At 46.3% G+C, this 23,198-nt stretch overlaps 2 protein-coding genes across 2 annotated transcripts; one reads left to right on the top strand and one right to left on the bottom strand.

Annotated features, from left to right (window-relative positions):
• Positions 1 to 1,492: 1,492 nt before the first annotated feature.
• On the bottom strand, positions 1,493 to 3,302 carry Mocs3 (molybdenum cofactor synthesis 3). The gene has a single exon (XM_031372840.1). It carries the CDS (start codon positions 3,279 to 3,281, stop codon positions 1,632 to 1,634), a length of 1,650 nt encoding a protein of 549 aa, XP_031228700.1. The 5' UTR covers positions 3,282 to 3,302; the 3' UTR covers positions 1,493 to 1,631.
• Dpm1 (dolichyl-phosphate mannosyltransferase subunit 1, catalytic) lies at positions 3,261 to 23,198 on the top strand. Its single transcript, XM_031372841.1, has 9 exons — positions 3,261 to 3,440; positions 6,257 to 6,356; positions 10,901 to 10,934; positions 14,156 to 14,232; positions 14,417 to 14,442; positions 15,955 to 16,050; positions 19,827 to 19,895; positions 21,861 to 21,975; positions 22,663 to 23,198. The coding sequence occupies exons 1-9, from the start codon at positions 3,280 to 3,282 to the stop codon at positions 22,765 to 22,767; spliced, it is 783 nt and encodes a 260-aa protein (XP_031228701.1). The 5' UTR covers positions 3,261 to 3,279; the 3' UTR covers positions 22,768 to 23,198.

Here is a 23,198-nt window from a genome sequence, read left to right as displayed (position 1 = left end):
CACTAGCTGTTTTCAGGGGAATCAGCGCAGCTTCTGTTCCCGACACCCTTTGCCGACTGCACGCTTTGCTGTCTTCAGGAGCAGGTGAGTTGCCCACCTGTTCATCAAACTGTGACTGGTACTGAAGCCCAAGCCCTTCTGCTAGGCGACTGCTCTATCACTGACCTACATTCCCAGCTCCCTTCTTTATATTTTAATACAAGTCTCCATTACTTGGATAGGCTGACCTTGGACTCACTCTGTAACTCACACAGGCCTAAACTTGTGATCCTCCTACCTCAGCCTCAAATAGCTGGGAAGACAGACCTGTGACAGGAGGCTTGGTCAAACTGTTTACTATGCAAATAAACATAAAAGCACCTACATACAAAATGCTGGAATAAAGTACATTGAGTCAAAGAGAAAGAAAGGGGTAGGAGCAAAGGCTGAGACTTAGGACTATAAGATTCCAAAGCAGGACCACAATGTACAGCTAAACTAGTGCCACACATCATCAGCCAGAGCCTAGGTCAGTGGTTCTCAAGCTTCCTAAAGCTGCAACCCTCTAATGCGGGTCCTCAAGTCATGCTGACCCCCAACCATAAGTTATTTTCATAGCTATCCTCAAGTCATGGTGACCCCCAACCATAAAAGTTATTTTCATAGCTACTTCCTGTGATTTTGCTACTGTTATGAATCATAATTTAAATGTTTTCCAATTGTCTTAGGTGACCCCTGTGAAGGGGTCATTTGAACCCCAAGGGGTCTCGACCAAGAAGTTGAGAACCACTGGTATAGCCTAAGACAGACACTGGAGCTAAGTGAGAGAGAGAGAGAGAGAGAGAGAGAGAGAGTAGGAAAGGGAGAGGGAGAGAGAGGGAGAAACTCCTGAGGGAAGCTGATGGGCACAAGACAGCTCCCTTTATTCGGCTAACTGTTAAGACTGCCCTCTGATCTCACAATAGGGTCTACGACGATCAATTTCCAGATAGTGGAATCACTACCCACGCTAAGTGGATAGAGGAGTCACCACCCACGCTAAGTGTTTTTAAGGGGTATAGCCTATCATTGGAAGAATTAAGACTCAATGTCTTTTTTAAAACATTTTTTCTTATATTTTAAAGCTTTGTGTTTTGACTGCATGTATGTCTGTACACTAAGACCCTGCCCGGAGCTGGTGGAGTCAGGAGACAGCATATGATCTCGTGGAACTGGAGTTAGGAGCCAACATGTGAGTGCGGGAGTCGAACCAGGATGCCGCGCCCCGTGTTAAGCCATCTCTGCAACCTCCCAAAGAACACCTTAACTTAAAAGTGGAATGGATGTGATTAATTCAGTTAGACTAAGGTGTACTGAAAGCTTAATTGCAAGCATAAGATGGAAGGCCCAGAGAACACTTTGATCCGACTGGGTGGGAAACAAAAAATCCTGTTGTACCATGTCACACGTTGAAGGTGCTGCACAAAACAAAGGCAGCTCTCAGAGGCGATGTTACCCTGTTTTCTCAAAAATCTACTTGCAAAAATAAATCAAGAGTTTATTTATTCAGAGACTGTGAACCCAGGCTCTTCCCTACATTATTTAAAAAGCTTGAATAGATCATTCAGGCATCACAATCGTCATCCACACGCACCACGTGCTGTCCTGTCCCCTCAGTACTGTGGAAATGTCCCATCAATCCTGGCAGCCCAGGCCATGAGTCCCCCCACAATGTCCCGCACACTTAGAGAGTCTAACTCTGGCACTGCCCTTAAGGACTGCAGGACCTTCACGGCTTTCTGGGAGTCGTTCCCCAGTTTGCAAATCACGTACACGGGGAGGGCAGCCCCTTCCTGCAAATCCTGCTTCGCTTTCCGGAGCGCAGCCCCTAAGAGTGCCAGGCTGTCTGCGTCCCTGCGTTCCAACTGACTCAAGGGGATGTGCAGGGAGTGCTGCAGGCGACAAATGTCCACCTCCGCCGGAGGCCGCACGTCCAGCAACACGTGGGGCGCCCCGGAATCCAGGACTCGCTTGTAGTCGGCCACAGAAACCCGCTCCTCGGGGCCCAGGAGCTTCAAGGCGCGGCACTTGTCGGTGGCCGACGAGCCGCAGAAGGCCTCGTAGTCCTGCAGGCAGGTCACGGTGGGCTGCTTACCGCACACGGCGCAGTCCGGCCGGCGGCGCCGCAGCCGGATCCGGCGGAAGTGGCCCCCGAGGCCGTCGAAGAGCAGCATGCTGCCGCTGTACGAGGCCCCCAGCCCCGCGGCGATCTTGAGCACCTCGAGCGCCTGCACGCAGCCTAGCACGCCGGGCACTGGCCCGAGCACGCCGCCGTCCGCGCAGTTGGTCACCGTCTCGGCCGGGGGCGGCCGCGGGAACACGCAGCGGTAGCACGGCCCGCCGTCGTGGTGGTAGACGGCCATCTGTCCCTCGAAGCGCAGCGCGCTGGCCGACACCAGCGGCCGGCCGGCCAGCACGCACGCGTCGTTCACCAGGTAGCGCGTGGGCGCGTTGTCGGAGCAGTCGGCCACCACGTCGTAGGCCCGGACCAGGTCGAGCGCCCAGGCCCCGCTGAGCGCGCGCGCGTACGCCACGCACTCCACCGCCGAGTTGAGGCGGCGCAGCGCCGCGGCCGCCGACCGGGCCTTGCTGCGGCCCGCCTGCGCCTCCCCGTGCAGCACCTGGCGAGCGAGATTGCTCGTCTCCACCACGTCGTGGTCCACCAGGCCCAGCCTGCCCACGCCGGCCGCCGCCAGGTACTGGGCCAGCGGGCAGCCCAGCCCGCCGCAGCCCACCACGAGCACCGAGGCGGAGGCCAGGCGCAGCTGACCGCGCACGCCCAGCTCCGGCAGCAGCAGCTGGCGGCTGTAGCGTAGGATCTCCTCCCGCGACAGCGCGGCCCTGGGCGGCAGCGGCCAGACCGGGACCGGACGCTCGGGCTCGGGCTCGGGCTCGGGGTCCGGCGCTAGGGCTGCGGCCAGCCTCCGCTTGAGCGAAGCCAGCTCTTCCTCGCGCCGAGCAATCTCGTCCTGCAAGGCAGCTACGTCCTCCTGGGCAGCCATGACAGCCCCTTGCGGAAGTGGCTGGGAAGTGACTTCCGCTTCCCGTTGCCCGTCTCGGGGAGACCGGAAGGCGAAAGCGCTTCCCGAGGCTCGGGAGTGAGACGACCGGGTGCGATCTGGGGACGCCTTCGCAGTCGACCGGAGACGGTTCCGAAATCCGAGCCGCTGGAGCGCCGAGCCTCTCCTCTCGCGGAGGGCTCGGGCGCCATCCGCGTCGGGGTGACGCAGTTCCGCTTCCGGCGCCTCGCTCAGAGCTGTCATGGCTTCCACGGGGGCGAGTCGCGGTCCCGCTGCGTCCCTGCGGCCGCCGGAGGGCCGCCCCTCGCGACAGGACAAGTATTCGGTGCTTTTGCCCACCTACAACGAACGGGAGAACCTGCCGCTCATCGTGTGGCTGCTGGTGAAGAGCTTCTCCGAGAGGTAGAAGGGCCTTGTCGCGCGGGCGCCGGGAGCCAGCCGCGGGCTGCGCGTCGGCGGTTGGCTGCGCGAGGGGGACAGACCCTCGGAGGCCTGGCCCCCGCTCCCTCCCGAGCCTGCTCGAGGCTCTCCCTCCCAGCAGGGCACACCGAGGCGCCCAGCGCCGCGTCTGTCTCCCGGGCTCTCGTTCCGGCTCCCGCTCGGGTCTCTAGCGAGTCCTGTGTGTGTCTGATGACAGATCGCTCTGGGTTCTGTCCCCGGCCCTTCTTGAAAGGGCTGACTTCACTTTCAGTTCCGAGCGAGGCCGCAGGCCTGACCCCATACCTCTCGGGGCGGTCAGGATCCGCCACCGGAGCCGGGAGTCCCGAGCCGGCCTTTCTCACCATCGCTTTGGGGCCGAGCGCTTACGTAAGCTTGTGGGTTGCGTTGTCAAGAGGTGCTGATGAGCTGGCAGAGAGCGCGCGAGCATCTTCGCCGAGTTTTGATTAGGAAACGGGTCTTGTTTGTTTGTCGTTTTGAAAAACACGGGGTCTTTCACACTGCTAGGCAGAATCCTAGCTCTTAGGAACAGGAATTTTGATAGTGGAAATGTTACGCATTAAAAAAAACAAAAAGTCTCCGAACTAAACAGTAAATAAAATGACTCCTGATAGCAGTACAGAGTCAGTGCTTTACGGCCAGATGAGTGTCGTGCTGTGATAATCTTGGGCGATCTTTTCCTGTCAACGAACAGAAACGTGATTTTGCTAGTGTAGGATGCGTAGCCGTGCGCTGTTTATTTAGACCAATGCGTCAGAGAACACAGATTGTTTCCAGAGCTTTTTTTGTTTGTTGGTTGGCTTTTGTTTTTCAAATGACAATGAGGACGCTGTGCCCATATTTTCTGGTAGCTAGAAAAAGTACTTGATGCCAAACTCTGTAGTGCAAGGGATGCATTTGCAGACCAGATGTACCAAGTTTGAGGCCAGCCAGGGCTACATTAGCAGCTTCTGTCTCAGAAAAACAAAATACTTGATTTCCCTTTCTAGAAAACACAACCTGGCCATTCTGATTTGTAAAAGCCTTAGACTCCCTGTCTTCGAAAAACTAAAAAGAAAGAAAAAAAAAGCCTTAGACTGCCTGGTTTGATTGGTTGAGACAAGGTCAAAACTATGTATCCCTGACTGGCCTGGAAACAGATCCCCCGTCTCTGCTTCCCAAGTGCTGAGGTTAAAGGCGTGCGCCTCCACCGCCTGGTTTAGGATTACTGTTTGGTTGCATCTGAATAAAATTCAGTTTATATGGTGGCCCTGTGATGTGTGATGCATATCTTTTTTCATTAGGTTTTATCTCTCTTTTTTTTTTTTTAAGATTTATTTATTTTGTGTCAGTACACTGTAGTTCTCTTCAGACACACCACAAGAGAGCACCAGATCCCATTACAGATGGTTGTGAGCCACCATGTGGTTGCTAGGAATCAGGACCTTCGGGAGAGCAGTCAGTGCTCTGAACCACTGAGCCATCTCTCCAGCCCAGGTTTTATCTTTTAAATTGGCTCTGCCAGATTTTTCCAAATGTTTTAACGAGCTCCAGCTTTATATACTGGTTTCTTTTGCTCTATTTACCATTTATGAGCCCAACACCTCCTACCCCTAACCTCGTGCCGTTCTACTTCCCTGCCTCCTCTCATCCTTTGTAACCAGGCTATTCTAGAACACCCCAGCCTCCATCCTCAACCTCTAAAGTTCTGGGCAATTTTTTTATTGAATGATTTTGGGGTGCTGGATGATGGAACTCTGCCAGTGAGCTGCATCCCGCAGTGGATGTTCTTGAATCAAAATGGAATTGCCTTTTTCTTTCTTTTTTTGAGACAGGGCTTCTCTGTGTAGCCCTGGCTGTCCTGGAACCCATTCTGTAGACCAGGCTGGCCTCAAACTCAGAGATCTGCCTGTCTCTGTGGAATTACCTTTTTCAAAATCAACATAACTTGTGTCTGGCCAAGTTAAATACCTATCCCAGAGTTAGAGGAAGGAGGAGAGCTGGTCAGTGTGCCTACTCTTGTGTATGTTGTGGGGGCAAGGTGCATGCAGGAACGGAGGCTGGCTGAGAACATCTGATGCCTTCCTCGTTCACTCTCCACTTTGAAACGGGCTCTCTCTCTCAGCTTAGAGCTTCCCCTTAGGCTGGTGAGTTGTTGAGCTTCTGTTATTTTAGGGGTTTCAAACCCCTACCCCCTAACCCCAGTACTGGAGTTACAACAATGCCTAGTCATACCTGTTCTTTTGGTTCCTGGGGATCCAAATGAGCTTCCTTGCTTGCATATCAGGCGCTGTTACCAGTGAACCAACCCCACAGTTCCTCTTGTAGCTATGCTTGAAGAATGGGCTGGGTTTTGTTTCTTTCCTGCCAAGTTTGCTGGGGCTAACTTTTACTACTTTTAATAGTCTAACCTTTGACACTGGTTTCCTGGGTGGTTTCCTTCCTTCCCTTTATATCTTATAATAGGACTGTGTGTGTAGCAGGTGGGATTTTTTTCCACCAGACAATTATTTTGAATGCTTTTAGAGTAGAAACTGTTGTGTGAATATAATGGGAAGCAATTTTAAGAGTAAAATTAATGCAGATAAGTTCCAGATTATGTAAACTTGCAGTGCATTTAAAGTTTCCTTGGCCTTGTTTATTTTGCGACGAGCTCTCTGGAATGGAAGGCTGGCCGTGCAGTCACTATAGCTGTATAGAGTAACTTTGAACATCCTGATACTCCTGGCTTGTAACTTTTAAGTTCCTTTAAAATTTAAATACTATCACCCAACATTAACATAAACTTAATTTTTTTTTAGTGCAATCAACTATGAAATTATAATCATAGATGATGGAAGCCCAGATGGGACAAGAGAAGTTGCTGAACAACTGGAAAAGATCTATGGGCCAGACAGGATTGTAAGTCACAGACCTTTCCAGACAGGATTGTAAGTCACAGACCCTTCCAGTCCTCTGAGGAGGGAAGTGTGGTAAGGAGCAAATCTATGGGGCAGACAGGATTGTAAGTCACAGACCCTTCCAGACAGGATTGTAAGTCACAGACCCTTCCAGACAGGATTGTAAGTCACAGACCCTTCCAGTCCTCTGAGGAGGGAAGTGTGGTAAGGAGCAAATCTATGGGGCAGACAGGATTGTAAGTCACAGACCCTGCCAGTCCTCTGAGGAGGGAGGTGTGGTAAGGAGCAGAGTCTGGGAAATAAGAGGCAGCAGACCCTCTTGAGATTGAAATTATGTATCTTTGGTCTGTGGGCCATTGGTAATCTTACAACCAAACAGTAGGCCTTGGTTGACCTCTGGCTTTGTGATGGATTCTGTAGATAAATTTGCTTAAAATACCAAAATGTGACACTGTATTGGCCAGCATATGATAGAGCTAATGAGGAAAGTGTTTTGGGGCTTCTGTCTCGCTCCCTTCTCTGGACCCTGGTATACTTTGTATACAATGCTACCTGCAGCTCTGAGCTTGTAGGTAGGAAAGGCGGCTTCCTGAATCTCAAACTTGACATTCTCCCTGCACCAAGAAATCTATTATCCTGTAATAGTGACTTGGGGCAGCTACAGAGGCAATTTTATATTGGCTTCATGAACTTGTTATTACCTTTGAAGCAGAGTTGGCACTTATTAGACTATTCTCATTATAGATTTTAAGCATGAGGTGGAAGAGAGGTATCTGGACAGGAAAGAGCTCTTGATGCTCTGTAAAGTCCCAAGCTCAGAGCCCAGTACCCATGTCAGGAAACTGAAGGGGGCCAATAATGCCCAACACAAAAACACAGGAACACATGCAAAGAAAGGATGTTGTCAATAGCTGTGAGCCTCACTAACAGTTGCTAGGAGTTGTAATTTTTATTACTTGTTTGGGTTTATAGAACTTTGAAAGTGTTTTGTGAATATTGCTTTGGATAATTGTTGGGACCCAAAGCACACAGTTGGTTATAGATTTAACTAGGGAACACACTGGTGCTGGCCATGTAGATGTCATTGGTGTTTGCAGTCCATTGCAATTCAGGGTTTGTTGGTTTGCACACATTGCTGGATGATTTGCTGTAGGGACCTGTCCTGTGCAATGTAGATGTTTAAGCATCTCTGTCCTCTATCTACCAGATCCCAGTAGCAGCTTCTTTCCTTTGGCAACCAGAAACACACCTGATATTACTACATGACCCTTTGGGGACAGATAACATTGTCCCATCTTGGGCTGGAGAGATGGCTCAGCGGTTAAGAGCACACTGTACATTCTTCCATAGGTCCTGAGTTCAATTCCCAGCAACCACATGGCTCAGAACCATCAGGTGCCCTCTTTTGACCTCCAGGCATACATGCAGACAGAACACTGTATATTATAATAAATGAATAAATAAATCTTAAATAAACAAAAAGCCATTGTCCGTTCTCTAGAGAGAGAACCGTCAGAGAAATAGAAGTCTCTGAAGACTCTTTGGATACTTGCCTTTCAAGAAACAGTGATTCATCACCATAAGAAAACAAGATCTAGTATTTTTACAATCCCAATTGTGGGGATAATTTTTTCCCTCTGGTAATGGAAAATTGAACCAAGGGGTGTCTCGTGCTAGGCAGGTGCTCTGTCTACCACTGAGCTGTACCTCTAGCTCCCTTTCTGTTATTTGAGGCAGGTTCTTACCACTGTGCTGTCCAGGTGGCTTTGATGTTCCTTGTAGCCTAGGCAAGCCTAGACATTCCCGTCTTCACACTGTCTGCTTCTGAGAAGCTGAGATATAAACCTGCCCTTGGGCCAGGCTTAGGATTCTTTTCCATGGGTGATATTCCTAAGAGTTTCAAGTAGCAGATATTGGCAAATGGGGATGGCATAGGGAAGCTACACCACTCACTCGCACCGCCGATCCACCTATACTCAGGATTCTGTCCGTCATATCTCACAGCTTGACATTTCAGCCTGGGACAGGTTTTGATGCTGGGTTCATTGCTTTGGCCTATCTTTTTTTGTTTTTTTGTGTTTGTTTGTTTGTTTTGGGGGGGCTTTGAGACAGGCTTTCTCTGTGTAGCCCTGGCTGTCCTGGAACTCACTCTGTAGACCAGGCTGGCCTCAAACTCAGAAATCCACCTGGCTCTGCCTCCCAAGTGCTGGGATTAAAGGAGTGCACCACCACTGCCCGGCCCAAGGCAACTCTTATAAAGGCAGACATTTAATTGGGCCTGGCTTACAGTTTCAGTCCATTATCACCATGGCGGGAAGCATGGCAGCATTCAGGCAGGCAAAGTGCTAGAGAAGGAACTGAAGAGTTCTACATCTTGATCCAAAAGTAGTCAGGAGACTGTTCCACACTGGGCAGAACTTGAGCACTAGGAGACCTCAAAGCCTCCCTTCAAGGTGACACGCTTCCTGCAGCAAGGCTACACCTCCTAATAGTGCCACTCCCGTGGGCCAAGCATTCAAGCAATGAGCCTATAGGGGCCAGACCTATTCAAACCACCACATTACACTCTGGCTTTCAAAGCTTGTAGCTATAACATAGTGCACAATGCATTTAGTACAACTTAAGAAGTCCTCATAGTCTATCACAGTCTCAACAATGTTTTAAAAGTTTAATGTCTCTTCTGAGATTTATGCAATTACTTAACTATAACCCCTATAAAATCAAAATCAAGAAGCAGATCACATACTTCCAACATATGGTACAGAATATACATTACAGTTCCAAAACATGGGAAAGAGCACAGTGAGGAGACAGTGGACCAAAGCCAGACCGGAAACTCTGCATCTCCATGGCTGACTTCAAAGCACTCTTCCCATCTCCAACTCTTTTCATCTTTGTTTACTGCAACACACTTCGGTCTCCTAGGCTGGTCCCACTCCCTGTTAGCAGCTTTCCTCAGTAGGTGTCCCACGGCTCTGGCATCTCAAACATCTTAGGGTCTCCAAGGCAACGTCAACTTCGCAGCTTCTTCTTCCAATGTCTGGAATCCATATATCTTCTGTGCTTGGGTCACTTCTCCAGTTCTGCCCTCTGTAGCACTCTAGGCTCTGACTGACACCACTCCGCTGCTGCTGTTCTTGGTGTCATCCCATGGTACTGTCATCTCCATTATGCTGGGTCTTCTACTGCAACTAGGTTGCACCTTCACCAATGTCTTTCTTGGCATCTCACAATGCCAAGCCTCACTGCTCCCATGAGCCTTTTTCTGAGTTGAGAAAAGCAGGAAGACCTGCCCTTGTGGCAGACAGATGAGCAAACAATGACCTTTTAAAGGTAAATGAGTGTGTTATTGGAGCAGTAAAGAGCAGGGCCAGTCATCTGAGGCGTGGGTAGGAACGCAGTGGCAACAGCATGTGGAGTGTGGGAAGATGAAGAGTGAGACCCACTACTTTGAAAAGCTGTAGAGTTGTTGTTAAGGAAACAACAAGCACTCTTTGAAAACTGGAAGTTGTGGCAGAGTGAGGGGTGCATACTCTTAATCCCCGGCATTTCGAGTAAGTTTCAGACCAACTGGGGACACACAGTGAGACCCTGTGTCCAAACAACACACAACAAAAGTGTGATAGATAACACAGCACTGTTTCATGTCACAATCCTACCTGCAGGATTATGATTAAAGAAAATTGCTTTTCCTCTTTCAATTCCTAGCACCCTAATGGTGGCTCACAACCATCTCTGACTCTTGTTCTGGGGAATCCAACGTCTTCTGGCATCCATAAGCATCAGGCATGCACATGTACACAGACACACATGTAGGAAAGCACTCATACACATAAACATTTTATTTATTTTTATTATTATTTGTTTTGTTTTGTTTGAGACAGAGTTTCACCACTGCCCAACCACATAAAAATTTTAAATCAAAATACAAAAAAGTTTTGTGCCAGGTAGTAGTGGCACACTCCTTTAATCCTAGCACTTAGGAGTCAGAGAAAAGCAGATCTCTCAGTTCAAGGCTAGCCTGGTCCACAGATCAAGTTCCAGAACAGCCAGGGCTACACAGAGAAATCTTGTCTTAAAAACAAAAAAACAAAACAAAACAGGTTTTGTTGAACTGGTTGGTGAGCTGGCTGCTCTCTTTGCTTTGCTGGTACAAGTAGGCATCTTGACATTTAGGCTGGCTCAGACTAGATGAGCTTGAGGTCCTGACTCTTGATCCTGCCTCCCAAATACTGTTATTGCTGGCTTTGTGCCGAAGTTTATATATGCTGGGCGGGAGAGCTGTGTCTTCATGCATACTAGGCTCTCCATCTCTAGCCCCCAAATACTATTTTAACTTTGGACAAAAATGTTGAACATACTCTGCTTCAAGGTCTAATAAGTGAGTATGCATTTATAGGAATAAAATAAAATTTAGAGGGGAAACTGGGAAAGGAGAAATTTACATGTCAATAAAGAAAATACCCAATTAAAAAAAATAAATAAAATACAATTTAAAGTATTTTTGTCTTTTTGTGTTGACAATGTTGTTTCTTTTTCTTGAAGCTCTTAAGACCACGGGAGAAAAAGCTGGGCCTCGGTAAGTAGGGTCTCCTGTTACCTGCCCTAGTCATGTTTGCCATTCTGTTTTTCTACTTTGGAAAAATACCCAAGGACAGTCAGCTGTGATGGCCTTTAATGGTCTGCATGACATCCTAATGGTCAGCTTGGGTTGCCTGTCTCAGTCTGAGCTCAGCAAAGCAGAAACTGCTGTAGTTCTATCCAGATGGGAAACTGAACACAGGGATTCCAGCTGACGGGGAAATGAATTGTTCAGAAGCATGCTCAAAAGCTGAGCTATAAGGAGAGGAGCTGGAGTGTGATCAGGAGGGAAGCTGTTGTATTGGGAACAGTGTTGGGGAGGGTGGAAGGTGGTTCCTGCTGGAGCTGCTCAGTCGATGCTGCTCCACACCATGCTCAGAGGGTTACTGGGATGTTCTTGGCTTCCCTTGGCAGTCATCACTTGTGCCCCTAACAGCTGCCTGGACACAAGCAACAAAAGAGCCTGAGAAATGGGCTTCCTTATAGTGTAGCCTAGAGAAAGAAAAGTACAGAGAGGGTCTGGAGAAGGACAGCTTGCCAAGTCTTTAAATGGTGAGTCTAAAATGTGATTATTTCTAAGAATGAAAAGCTTCCACCTTAAGCAGAACATTCTCTCTCCAGCAGTAGTTTTCAACGTTACTACTGCTGTGATCCTTTCCTACAATCCCTGGTGTTGTGCTGACCCCAACTATAAAGTTATCTTCATTGCTACTTCATAACTAATTTTGTTACTGTTATGAATCCTGCTGTGAATATCTAAAATGCAGGCTGTCTGATAAGATGACCGCTGTGAAAGGGTCACTTGACTCTCAAAAGGATCAAGACTTGGGTTGAGAACAGCTGATCTAGAGCATTTCGAATGAGTCCAGTGAGTCTGGGATGAGACTTGAAATGCCATCAGCTCATAATTCTTAACAAACGAAAGCTGCTATCCTGAGAGGGGAGATGGCTTAACAGTTAAATCACTTACTCATGCTCAAGGGCTAATGGTCAGATCTCCAAAACAGCCTCGTGTGTGTGGTAGCTCACCTGTGATTCCAACCCCAGAGGAAGGGTGAGGTCGTCATATCAGTAAGCTCTAAGCTTGGTTCAGAGACCCTGCCATAATAAACGAGGAGAAAAGGATTGAACATATCTAGCATCAACTCTCCATGCTCACACCTCCATGCCTCATACCCACACAGGGAAAACATGCATACACACATGCCTGTGTACTTTGAACACACATGGAAAAAGAAGAGGTTGCTGTCCGGAAGAGTGACCTTGCTGGCAGCATCAAATGCTTGAACTTCGAAAGCCATGGGATTCTTTGTGCCATGGGATGGTGTGGAAAATACCACCCAAAAAAGCCACAAAGAGTTTTTGAGCAGTCATTGAAAACATTAGAGCCACTCAGTGGAAGGTGTTGGGAAATCTCAGCACTCCAAATGACGTGCTTGTGATGTTTTGTTTTAAAAGCTTGGTTCTGCTTTAACTGATCATAGTAAGTGTCCACGCTGTGATGGCAGCTTCTGTCCACAGTGTGCAAGGATCAAATCAGGAGACTTGGTATTTCTGCCACCTCGCACACATCACTTCTCAGTGGTCGGACATTGAAAAACTTACTGTAGCCAGGTTGAAGGTGTGCGCCTTTAACCTTAGCACTCAGGAGGCCGAGGCAGGTGGATACAGCCTGGTCAACATAAATTCCAGCCTCGCCAGAACTGCATAGTAAGATTCTGTTTTTTTTTTTTTTTATTTAAAAAAAAAAAAACAACAGGTCTCTTATTTTGAAATGCTTAGCTGGTGTCAGCCACTGCAACCTGACTGCTGTAGATTGTGGTAGTGCTAGGGATAGAAAGAGCAGGGATTCTCTTGATTCAATAGGTAACTCATAATCTAGCCCTGAACGGGAGACTTTGTGCACACAAACACCAGAATACTCAGCCACATCACTCTGGTAGAGCCTAAGTACCAGGCAGTTTGCAGTTGACCTTCAGGCAGCTTCTGGGGAACCTAACTTGATGCGCAAGGAAGAGCAGGAGAGAAAATGATTGAGAAATAGAACTGGGGTCAGAAGGGAATGCCTGGGGCACCATGAAGGTAGAGACAGAGTAAGGGGTTAAATTAAAAGAGGTTTGGGATATAAAGCTAGTGTGCCTTGTGACCACAGTGGGAAGTCACGGCAAGGGCAGAGCAGGGACTCAGAGCCTTCCCCGGGCATGGGTGACACAGTCAGACATCTCGTGTCATTTCCTGTGCCTGTTAGAGAGCCAGGAATTGGGAGAGTTGGGGGTAAATTTGAGATTTCTGAAATAGGTAAGTGAAGATGGCAGTGGTTAGGAAGCTGATGTGCAATATGGAGCTCTGAGAGAGAAAGCTGAGAGTGATATTTATATAATCTAATATTTTTTTCCTAAAGATTTATTTATTGTATGTATGTGAGTACACTGTTGCTGTCTTCAGATACACCAGAGGAGGGCATCAGATCCCATTATAGATGGCTGTGAGCCACCATGTGGTTGCTGGGAATTGAACTCAGAACCTCTGGAAGAGCAATCAGTGCTCTTAACCCCTGAGCCATCTCTCCAGCCCCATCTAATACTTGTGAAGCTTAGTATGGCCTTTAGCAGCTGGAGGCTGAGGCAGAAGGATCTATATATGGGTTTGAGGTCAGCCTGGGCTACAGACTGAAACCTTGTCTTAACCCCCACTCCCCTGAAAAAAAAAGAATACAGAGACTTTGGTATTAGACATCTCTTTGGTAATTTTGAATATAAGGGTAGGTTTAGTTTGATTTGGTTGCTTTTTTTAATTAAATTGGCATCAAAAAAGAAGATGGATGGCCAGGTACCTTCTAACTGTAATACATGTGAACTGTGCTGCTGAATATGGAGAGATACCAGGTGGGTAGGGTCACTTTTAGAGGACAAATGTTTGCTTTTAGAATGCTAAGTGATCTCTTTTCCTACTTAAATGCAGACCTAAGCATTTTGGATGGGCTTTTGTTGTGTTTTTCAAACTTTGTACTTTTGAGTGTTTGCCTCAGTGTAAGTCTGTGTAATGTGTATATGAAGCCTGCAGGGCAGCTGGAGTTACAATGGTTTCGCACTGCCATGTCAGTGCTAGGAATAGAACCTGGGTCTCTGGAAGAGCAGCCAGTACTCTTAAATGCTGAGCCATCTCTCCAGCTTATTCTGATAATTTTTATTAATGAGTCTAAATACTTTTGATCTTCAGGAACTGCCTATATTCATGGAATAAAACATGCCACCGGAAACTATGTTATCATCATGGATGCTGACCTCTCACACCATGTAAGTGGCCACCCCACTCTCTGTTCTGTTCTATGTTGAGATGGTGTTACTATGTAATCTAGCCTTTTGAATGTGAAGATTAATCAATATGCACCACCACACCTAGTGCACCCTTCTTGATTAGGTGTTTATGATAAACTTGTCATATGTTCCTGACTTACTGTTTATTCTTTCCATATTTCAGCCCAAATTTATTCCTGAGTTCATCAGGTAGGTACAGTTTGTAGTATTTCTAATATTAAAAATTTTAAATTCAGATAGTTAATTTAAAATATGCATGCTACTTTTAACTTTTCTGTCAAAATTTAACATAGAGAGACTTAAGACTTATAAATACAGGTCTTTGACTAAATGACTTCTTTTAGGAACCCGCAATAGATGGTTCAATACTTTTTTTTTTTTTTCAGAACACGAAAACAATGAAGCCCTTGTTGTCTAGAATTGTGCTTGACTTGTTAGAGTCAAGGACCATAGACATAGAGTTTGGTCCAGGGGTGCCAAGGTTTTAGGCATCACAAACTCCAGTGTAATCCTTCACTACCTGCTGCTGCTTAAAAGAAAAAATGAGCCAGGTGGTGGTGGCACACACCTTTAATCCCGGCACTTGGGAGTCAGAGACAGGTGGATCTCTGAGTTTGAGGCCAGCCTGGTCTACAGAGTGAGTTTCAGGACAGCTATGGTTCACAGAAAAACCCTGTCTCGAAAGATAAACAATAAGAAACAATGGACTTTTTCAGCATAATGGCACCCTCCTTTAAGGCCCTGCACTGAGGAGACAGAGGCAAACCTATCTCTGAGTTCAGGGACAGCCAGGGCTACTGAGCACAAGCAACATGTGCAATTTCAACATTGCTGAAGTAGAGGCAGGAAGAGCGTTAGGAATGCAAGCCCAGCCTGGAGCATTCAGTGCACCCGTACATTTTGTTGTTGGTGGTGGTGTTTGCCCCAGTTTAAGAATGGAGAAGGTTTCTATTGACTTAAGGGGATTCTAAGTTTATAAATACAACAAAACTCTTGGTAGGAGGACATCTAGTTGTTTTCTGTGAGAAACAGCAGTCTGGAGCTGCCTAGCCTTTTGTGCAGAAGAGCTGGGACAGTGGAGAAGGCTTTGGGGTTAGCATGTGGTAAAGTTAGCAGATAGAATCTCTGGGTTTTTGCGTCAGTATAAGAAAAGTAAATAAAGGGACTAGAAAGATTGCTCAGTGGTTAGGAACATTGGCTGCTCTTCCTGAAGACCCATGTTCAATTCCTAGCACCTATGTGGTATCTCACTACAGTCCATAACTCCAGTTCCAGCAGATTCAGCACCTTCTACTGGCCTTTGAGGCTTCTGCCTACACAGATGGTACGCTAACATGCATGTAAGCAGAACCACCCACACACATCAAATTTCTATAATTTTATCTAAGAGACAAGATCCATGTCAAACTCATTTGGACAGTCAGTCATCTGGCTTCACGCTGCTTCTCTTAAAACTTGATTTCATGGCCGGGCAGTAGTGGCACACGCCTTTAATCCCAGCACTTGGGAGGCAGAGGGAGGTGGATTTCTGAGTTCGAGGCCAGCCTGGTCTACAGAGTCAGTTCCAGGACAGCCCGGGCTACACAGAGAAACCCTGTCTCGGGAAAAAAAAAAACTTGATTCCATGATTTATGAAGATACCTGGTGAACACCCAAGGGCTTTTCTAACTGAACTTGTTTTTCCTCTTTTTTTCTTTACAGGAAACAAAAGGAGGGTAATTTTGATATTGTGTCTGGAACTCGCTACAAGGGAAATGGGGGTGTTTATGGATGGGATTTGAAAAGAAAGGTAATCAGGTATGTATGCACGTTTATATAACTCAGTTTGGGAATAATCATTTGAAGTAGACAGAGCTTGGTTAGAATTAAGCTTCTCATTGTTGTGTTACCTTATATGTTTACCTGTTCAAAGCTTTACTCTGCTCGTCTTAAAGCCAGCATTCTAGATTTCTGATGCTGTCGGGCACGTTGGGTAGGATTCCTTGGACTCACTGGTAGCTGCTGCTCTGCCTTCACCTGGAGGCACGCTTGCTTGCTTCTGCAGCTAGCGTCTTGCAGCATGGGTTGGCCATGCTAGCAGGGCACAACAGGGGGTTATCTCTGATAGCTAGGCATCTCTGTTCTGACAGCTTCTCACACAGAGTAGTGGGGGGGGGTGTGTATGTGGGGGGGAGGGAGGGAGAATGAGTGAGTGTGCACCTCAGTGTTGTTTAGGTGCTATTTCTCAGGCACTGTCCACTTATCTTTTGAGATAGGGTTCTCATTGGCTTGGATGTTGCTGGTTAAGCTGTTCTGGCTGGCCACTCCAGCACACCTCCATGCCTGGCTTTTCAGTGAGGATTCTGAGGATTCAAAGTAAGCCCTTTACTGTCTTACTGTCTGAGGATTTACAAAGTAAGCACTGTCTCCTCGACCTCTTCACATGGCTTCTTTGGAGAAACAAAGCACCATCTATCACATGGGGACCACTAGGGCTCCACCAAATCAGGGTTTCCACGGGCACATAGTGAGGGAACGGGCTGGCACTTGGTGTAGGAGACCCGTAAGGGACTGGGACCCAGCCTACCCCATTCAGTATCACAGTGATGGCAAGGAGGAGTTGGCACCTACCAGTGATGTCTCTGTCCTGGCCTCATCCAGTCACAGATTAAGTTCACCTCAATTATGGAATCTTGGGATAGTCATTTAAAACATTTCATTTTCTGTGCAACAAAGAGATTGGATTCATAGTGGTTCTCTCCTAAGGAGAGAACACACAGCAACTCCTGCCCTTCTCATACCTGTTGCTGACCATGTGAGTGAGATTTTCCAGGGATTGGAGACTGGCTCAGCTGGGACTGAAAACAAATTACTAACCTCCAAATACATTTTGAATTTGGTCATTCATTTACCGATGAATCCAAACTAGGAAATCCAAACATGAGCACATTCTACCTTTTAGTTGTGGCATTTAGTTTTGACCTTTGATAGTAGATACTGTCTGCATTTTGTAGGCTTCAGTGTAGCCCACAACTAGGATTTAGATTCACAGCTGGTAACTCAACACATTTTAATCAAAATACTCTAATTCAAGGTCAGGTTGAACCACATAAAGAGTCCACACTATCCAACCATCATCATAATAATCCATCATCACCAGGCAGTCTAGCACATGCCTATTGGCCCCCATATTCAAGAGGCTAAAGCAGGAGAATGACTTAAATACAGGCTTTGGAACCAACTTGGGCAACATAACAAGATTCCATCTTAAATAAATGAAATAATATGAAACAAAATGTAATAGCAGTTTGGGGGATGGGTTGTTAAAGGAGCCATGAGCACTGGGCCTACTTGAGAAACTGATGCTGTTTAGGAAACATTTCTTCACCTTCCATGCTGCAGCTCCTGGACCCGGCTATCTGGTCTGGCTCCTGTGTCCAAAACTTTTCTCAGGCTCTATGCTTGCATTTCTGCCTAGCATGTTGGACACCAAATGTAAAAGTATTGGGGTGGGAGGTGGCCTGCTCTGCCCTCTTTACTCCCAAATAACCACAAGGTGCCTCTACACCCTCTCCAGCCTGTTTGAGCAACTCAGAGACCTGGTGTTTTTATTAACAAGCACCGTGCCAGGCAAGGTTCTGAGCTATTCTAACCCTCTAAGGCTGCCCACAGCCAGGCAGTGGTGGCGCACGCCTTTAATCCCAGCACTTGGGAGGCAGAGGCAGGTGGATTTCTGAGTTCGAGGACAGCCAGGGCTACACAGAGAAACCCTGTCTCAAAAAAACAAAAAACAAAAAACAAAAAAAGGCTGCCCACTTCCCAACCACGTGGTCCTTTACCTTCTATCTGAGTCTTGCTCTTTCTCTCTCTGTTCCATGTGTGTTCTCATAGCTACCTCATGGTCTCTCCACACCTTCTCTTCCTCTCTGATTTCTCTGAGACTTCCTCACTGGGCTTGGATGTTCCACCTCCTCTGACATCTCATGCCCAGCCATAAGCTGATCAGCTCTTTTTTAACCAATCAGAGATGATGGGAAACAATTGCATAACATTGAGACTAGAGTTGCTTGACCATGCCAAGGTCTGGACTGCAAACAGATGCCTAGGCATAGAAATCAGCCTCTGAATCCACGGTGCACAGACCATCCCCACCAACAAACTATAAACACACTGTGTGGGGGCTGGGGATGATTGCCTAATATGCAGGGAGCCCTGGGTTCCGTGCTTAGTGCATCTGCACCAACTAGATGTAGTAACTAGCCCACTACCAAAATCCAGCACTGTAGAAGTAGGGTCCTGGCTAGCCTAGGGTGATTAAGACCTTGTCTCAAAAAAGCTCAAGCCAAAAATGCTAACCCAGGCATTTCTTCTGCACTTCTGTCTTTATTACTATCCTATTGCTCTGAAGACATACCATGACCACAGCAAATTATAAAAGAAAACATTGATCTGGGGGCCAGCTGACCTCTTCAGAGGGGCTAAGCCACGATTGTCAGGAAGCATAGCACCAGGGGCTCGGGTAGGCTTAGTGCTGGGACACTAGCTACAAGCTTCCATCTTGATAAAGTTGGAGGCAGAAAGCAAGGCTGGGCCTGACCTGAGCAAGATGGTCTCCCTTAGGAAGGAAGCCTTACCTCTGGATTCTGGAGAGCTGACTGACTCTCCACCTTAAACCTTTGGAACCTGTCTGCCCTGCAAAAGTCTCTCTCTTCAGGCTCTTGACACCCTTTGAAATGTTAATCTAGAGCCATTGTTATGGACTGAGTGTGTTTCACAAATGCCTATATTAAATGAGAACCTCTGGTGTTCTGGAGTCTTAGGTCTTTGGGAGGTGGTTAGTTGGAGAGTAGGGGATTAACCCTTTGATGGGATTAGCATTCTTGATTAGAGACTCACCACCCCACCCCCCATTATCTATTGTCCTGCACCTTCCTTTGAACTTCCCATTCTTTAAACCAAGAGAGCTATGTCTTTAGTGTAGCCAAACTGACTCGGTCTCCAACCTGAGGCACTCTTGTGCTTTCTTCAGACCTCGGCTCCCCTGTGATCCTCCTGCCTCAGCGTTCTGAGTGCTGCCCACCTTAGTAGACTTGTACCAACATGCTGAGTCCATCTCTGTTTGCTGGGTATGAAAAAGAAACTTTTATGGAATTCCTGATCTTTCTGCCAAAGCACGTTTAAGTTTAAATGACTGGTTTTTCTTCTTAGCAAAAGTTGAGTTTGAGTGTGGAGTGTGTGTGTGACTCACACAGCCCAGGCAATCATAGTCACACCCACTCCACACAGTGCTGGGGATGGAGCTCAGGCCTTCACATACTTACATGCTGGGTAAACAAACACTCCTGATTGTGCCCCTCGCTCACATGCAGGATGGTTACTTTATGGTCTCTTCTCTTTCATATGCAAAGGAGAAAAAATGCCTATTTTCTAAAAAGCATCAGATTTCATGTCACTCTGATCTTAGAGAATTATTTTGTGTGTATGAATTGGTATCTTATTTATTAACGACTAATATTTTAAACATTCTGCTCTTGGGTATGTTTCTTTTGTTTTTAAACACATATTTAATAAGGAAAATCTGATTAACTTTGCAGCCGTGGGGCCAATTTTATAACTCAGATTTTGCTGAGACCGGGAGCATCGGACTTGACAGGAAGCTTCAGGTACAGTGTTTCTACCACTGCAACTTTTCCTGGATGCTTTCATTAAGAGGTTGTTGAGAGAGTGAGTTCCAGGCCAGTCAGGGCTACACAGAGAAACCCTGTCTCGAAAAAAAAAAAAACAAGAGGTTGTTGAGAGAGCAGGAGAGATGGCTCAGCGGTTAAGAGCACTGACTGCTCTTCCAGAGGTCCTGAGTTCAATTCCCAGCAACCACATGGTGGCTCACAACCATCTGTAATGGATCTGATGCCCTCTTCTGGTGTGTCTGAAGACAGCCACAGTGTACTTATATACATAAATTAAATAAATATATATATATTAAAAAAAAAAAAGAATCAGGGCAGTGGTGGCTCATGCCTTTAATCCCAGCACTTGGGAGGCAGAGACAGGCGGATTTCTGAGTTCGAGGTCAGCCTGGTCTACAAAGTGAGTTCCAGGACAGCCAGGGCTACACAGAGAAACCCTGTCTTGAAAAACCAAAGGGGGGGGTTGAGGGGGAGGTTGTTGAGAGCTGCTTTCTCAGCAGGGCATGTTAATCCCAGCATGTAGGAGGTTGAAACAAGAGAATCTCAAACTTGATCTGCACAGTGCATAGTAGTACAACCAGGGCTGCATAGAGATCCCCCCTCCCCAAAAGAACTGCTTTTCTTTTGCAGTGACTTAGTCACACTTCCACACTAGTGGTTGGCAGGGCGAAGCTCCCAAGAACCATATTATAGGCATTGTGTTAGACCCCTGCTTTCCAAGTTGAATGTAGGACTGTGGCATGCTTGTTCACCTCAGTGCTGGGCTTTGGGCTTGGCTGTTGATTGGGAATGTGGCTGCTACTGGTACACTCTGAAGAATAGCACCTCAGCAGAAAAGTCCTAGAGCCTTACTATTTTCAGTTAAATTGTTCTCTCTACAGATGAGTCTGTGCTGTCGGGTTTACCCACACATAAAAGCTAAACATTACAGGAGCCTCAGGAAGACTGGAGAAAGAGTTGGGTTTCAAATAATTCCTTTGGTGTAATAGGTCCATCCATTGGTCTTCAGAATGTAGCTATGCCAAATTCTTATTTCTAGCTTATAAATGTACATATACATGATAAAGAAAACCAGGACAGTAGGTAACGATGCATGTTACAAAAGCCTGACAACCTGAGTTTTCTCCGTGGAATCCATGGTAGAAGAGGAACAATTCCTGACCTACACATACACATACTAACTAGAGAGGGAGAGACAGACAGACACATACACAGAGACCAGTAAACTTTAAAAAGAAATTGTAACCTCCCTACCTACTGTTTTAAATAAATAAAAACCCCTTCTAACGATACTTCCCGCTGTTTGGATTTTCTGAACAAAAGGATTGGATTCCCCACAAGCCTGCCCCTTCTTACTTTATAGTCTGAGTGAGTACTTGATCAGGTAGACTTTGCCTGCCACGAGTGCCTATGGTCTCCATTGTCCAGAACAGGCTGAAGGATTGCCTGGATCCTGCGGAGCCTAGTCCTAGTTACTCAGCTCCTCTGTAGTCCCGCAGCTGTCCCTGGAATGATCTGGCTGGCCTCGGTACCTTAGCCCAAGTTGGTGAGCAGACACTGGTTAATTGCTGGACTGCTCGTTACCACGGCGTGTGTCATCCTCACTCATCTGTCACCCTGCCATTCCAGCATGTCCAGTTCAAAGGCTAATCCAAAACCAAAAGGACAGGTGCTTGTGTATCAGGTGTCTAATTGACCATATTTTCATAACTTTTGATAAGATATATCTCAAGAAGATACTAAGAACTCATTTTCAAAACTATTTTAAGCTCCTACCATATACTTCATAGCTAAGAGAGGTGATCACAAGCTCTGAGAACTTGTCTGTAAACCAGTGACGACTGAGAGTTTTAGATTATAGACACAACTGAGTTCTGAAAGGTCAGGATGTGTGTAGATAGGCACATGTCCAGATATTCATAAATGCCTGTTTTCTTATAGATTATACAGAAAAGAAGTTCTACAAAAATTAATAGAAAAATGTGTCTCCAAAGGCTATGTGTTTCAGATGGAAATGATTGTTCGAGCACGGCAGATGAATTACAGCATTGGTGAGGTGAGCGACTGTTGCTGAGTCCTGAGTCCTGCTCCCCAGAAAGGGTTAGGGTTACAGACTAACAGTGGCTCGGGCTTGCAGCTATTTGGAACGTTCACACAGTAAAAGGTGAACATTGAGATCAGTGTATCTGACCTCCTGTGATCGACACTGAAGGGTGGTTCCTTCTAAATAATACCAGACTTCTTTCTTCTGACTATACTCGGCTGCTTTTCTTCTAAGTAAGGGGTTACAGAATACAGGCTGGGGGCAAGGTTTGTCTTTCAGTCTGGGTGGTGAGTTATTAGAGATGACCCCACATCTAATACCAAATGCTTACTCAAAGCAAGAAAATACCACCCTGCCTGAATGCCTCGTGTTTTGTGACCATTAGAAGAAGGGTTGTAATTTAACCCCTCGATGACATTAAACATCATTAAATCATTTAGATAGCTAAAGAGAGAAAAAACTGAGAAACCATCTTACTGGAAATCCACCCTGAAATTGAGTGTACTAGCATGGCGTTCCGATCGGTGCTTTGCAGACAGCTGTAATTTGAGAGTTACCTTAAGATCGTGATTGTCAGTGGACAGAGTCCTTGGTGGTGTGGGTTGACACTTTGCTCTTGTGTTGAGAATGCCATAGCTGAGCTCACTACTGTTGTTGGTTGAAGACTGACTTTAATGTATTATATGTTTTCTAAACCAGGTTCCAATTTCATTTGTGGATCGAGTTTATGGTGAATCCAAGTTGGGAGGAAATGAAATAGTCTCCTTCCTGAAAGGGTTATTGACTCTCTTTGCTACTACATAAAAGAAATTACTCACTTATACTTCCCCTGTTCATTTCAATTAAAAGTAAGAGAAGCCGGGGTCACTGATTCTTATCAATGTTCTCTTAACACATGAGCCAAAGGTAAGATGCATTTAATATGGAGCTCTGGAGAAACTCCATTTTATATTTCAAGTTAAAATTTAAAGTTTCTGGTTTAGTGAGCAATACGCTCAATTTTTATGTACATTATACTGTATTAACCCCTATAAATAAATGTATATAGGTTTTGCATAAAATGTTGCTGGTTTCATTTAAATAATGTGAATGCAGATTCTTATGAGAAAATATGGAATACTTCATAAAACTAAATTGTCTTTATACCTAGATGTGAGAAAGAGAAGCTTAATTATATTTATGAAATACAGTTAATGTATGAACTAGAAAAGAAATAAACTCTCTGACCGTAAGTC

The sequence above is a fragment of the Mastomys coucha genome, unplaced genomic scaffold, assembly GCF_008632895.1.
Source record: "Mastomys coucha isolate ucsf_1 unplaced genomic scaffold, UCSF_Mcou_1 pScaffold15, whole genome shotgun sequence".
Lineage (NCBI taxonomy): Eukaryota > Metazoa > Chordata > Mammalia > Rodentia > Muridae > Mastomys > Mastomys coucha.
Note: the sequence above shows the minus strand (reverse complement) of the source record. Positions and strands in the feature narration are given on the sequence as shown.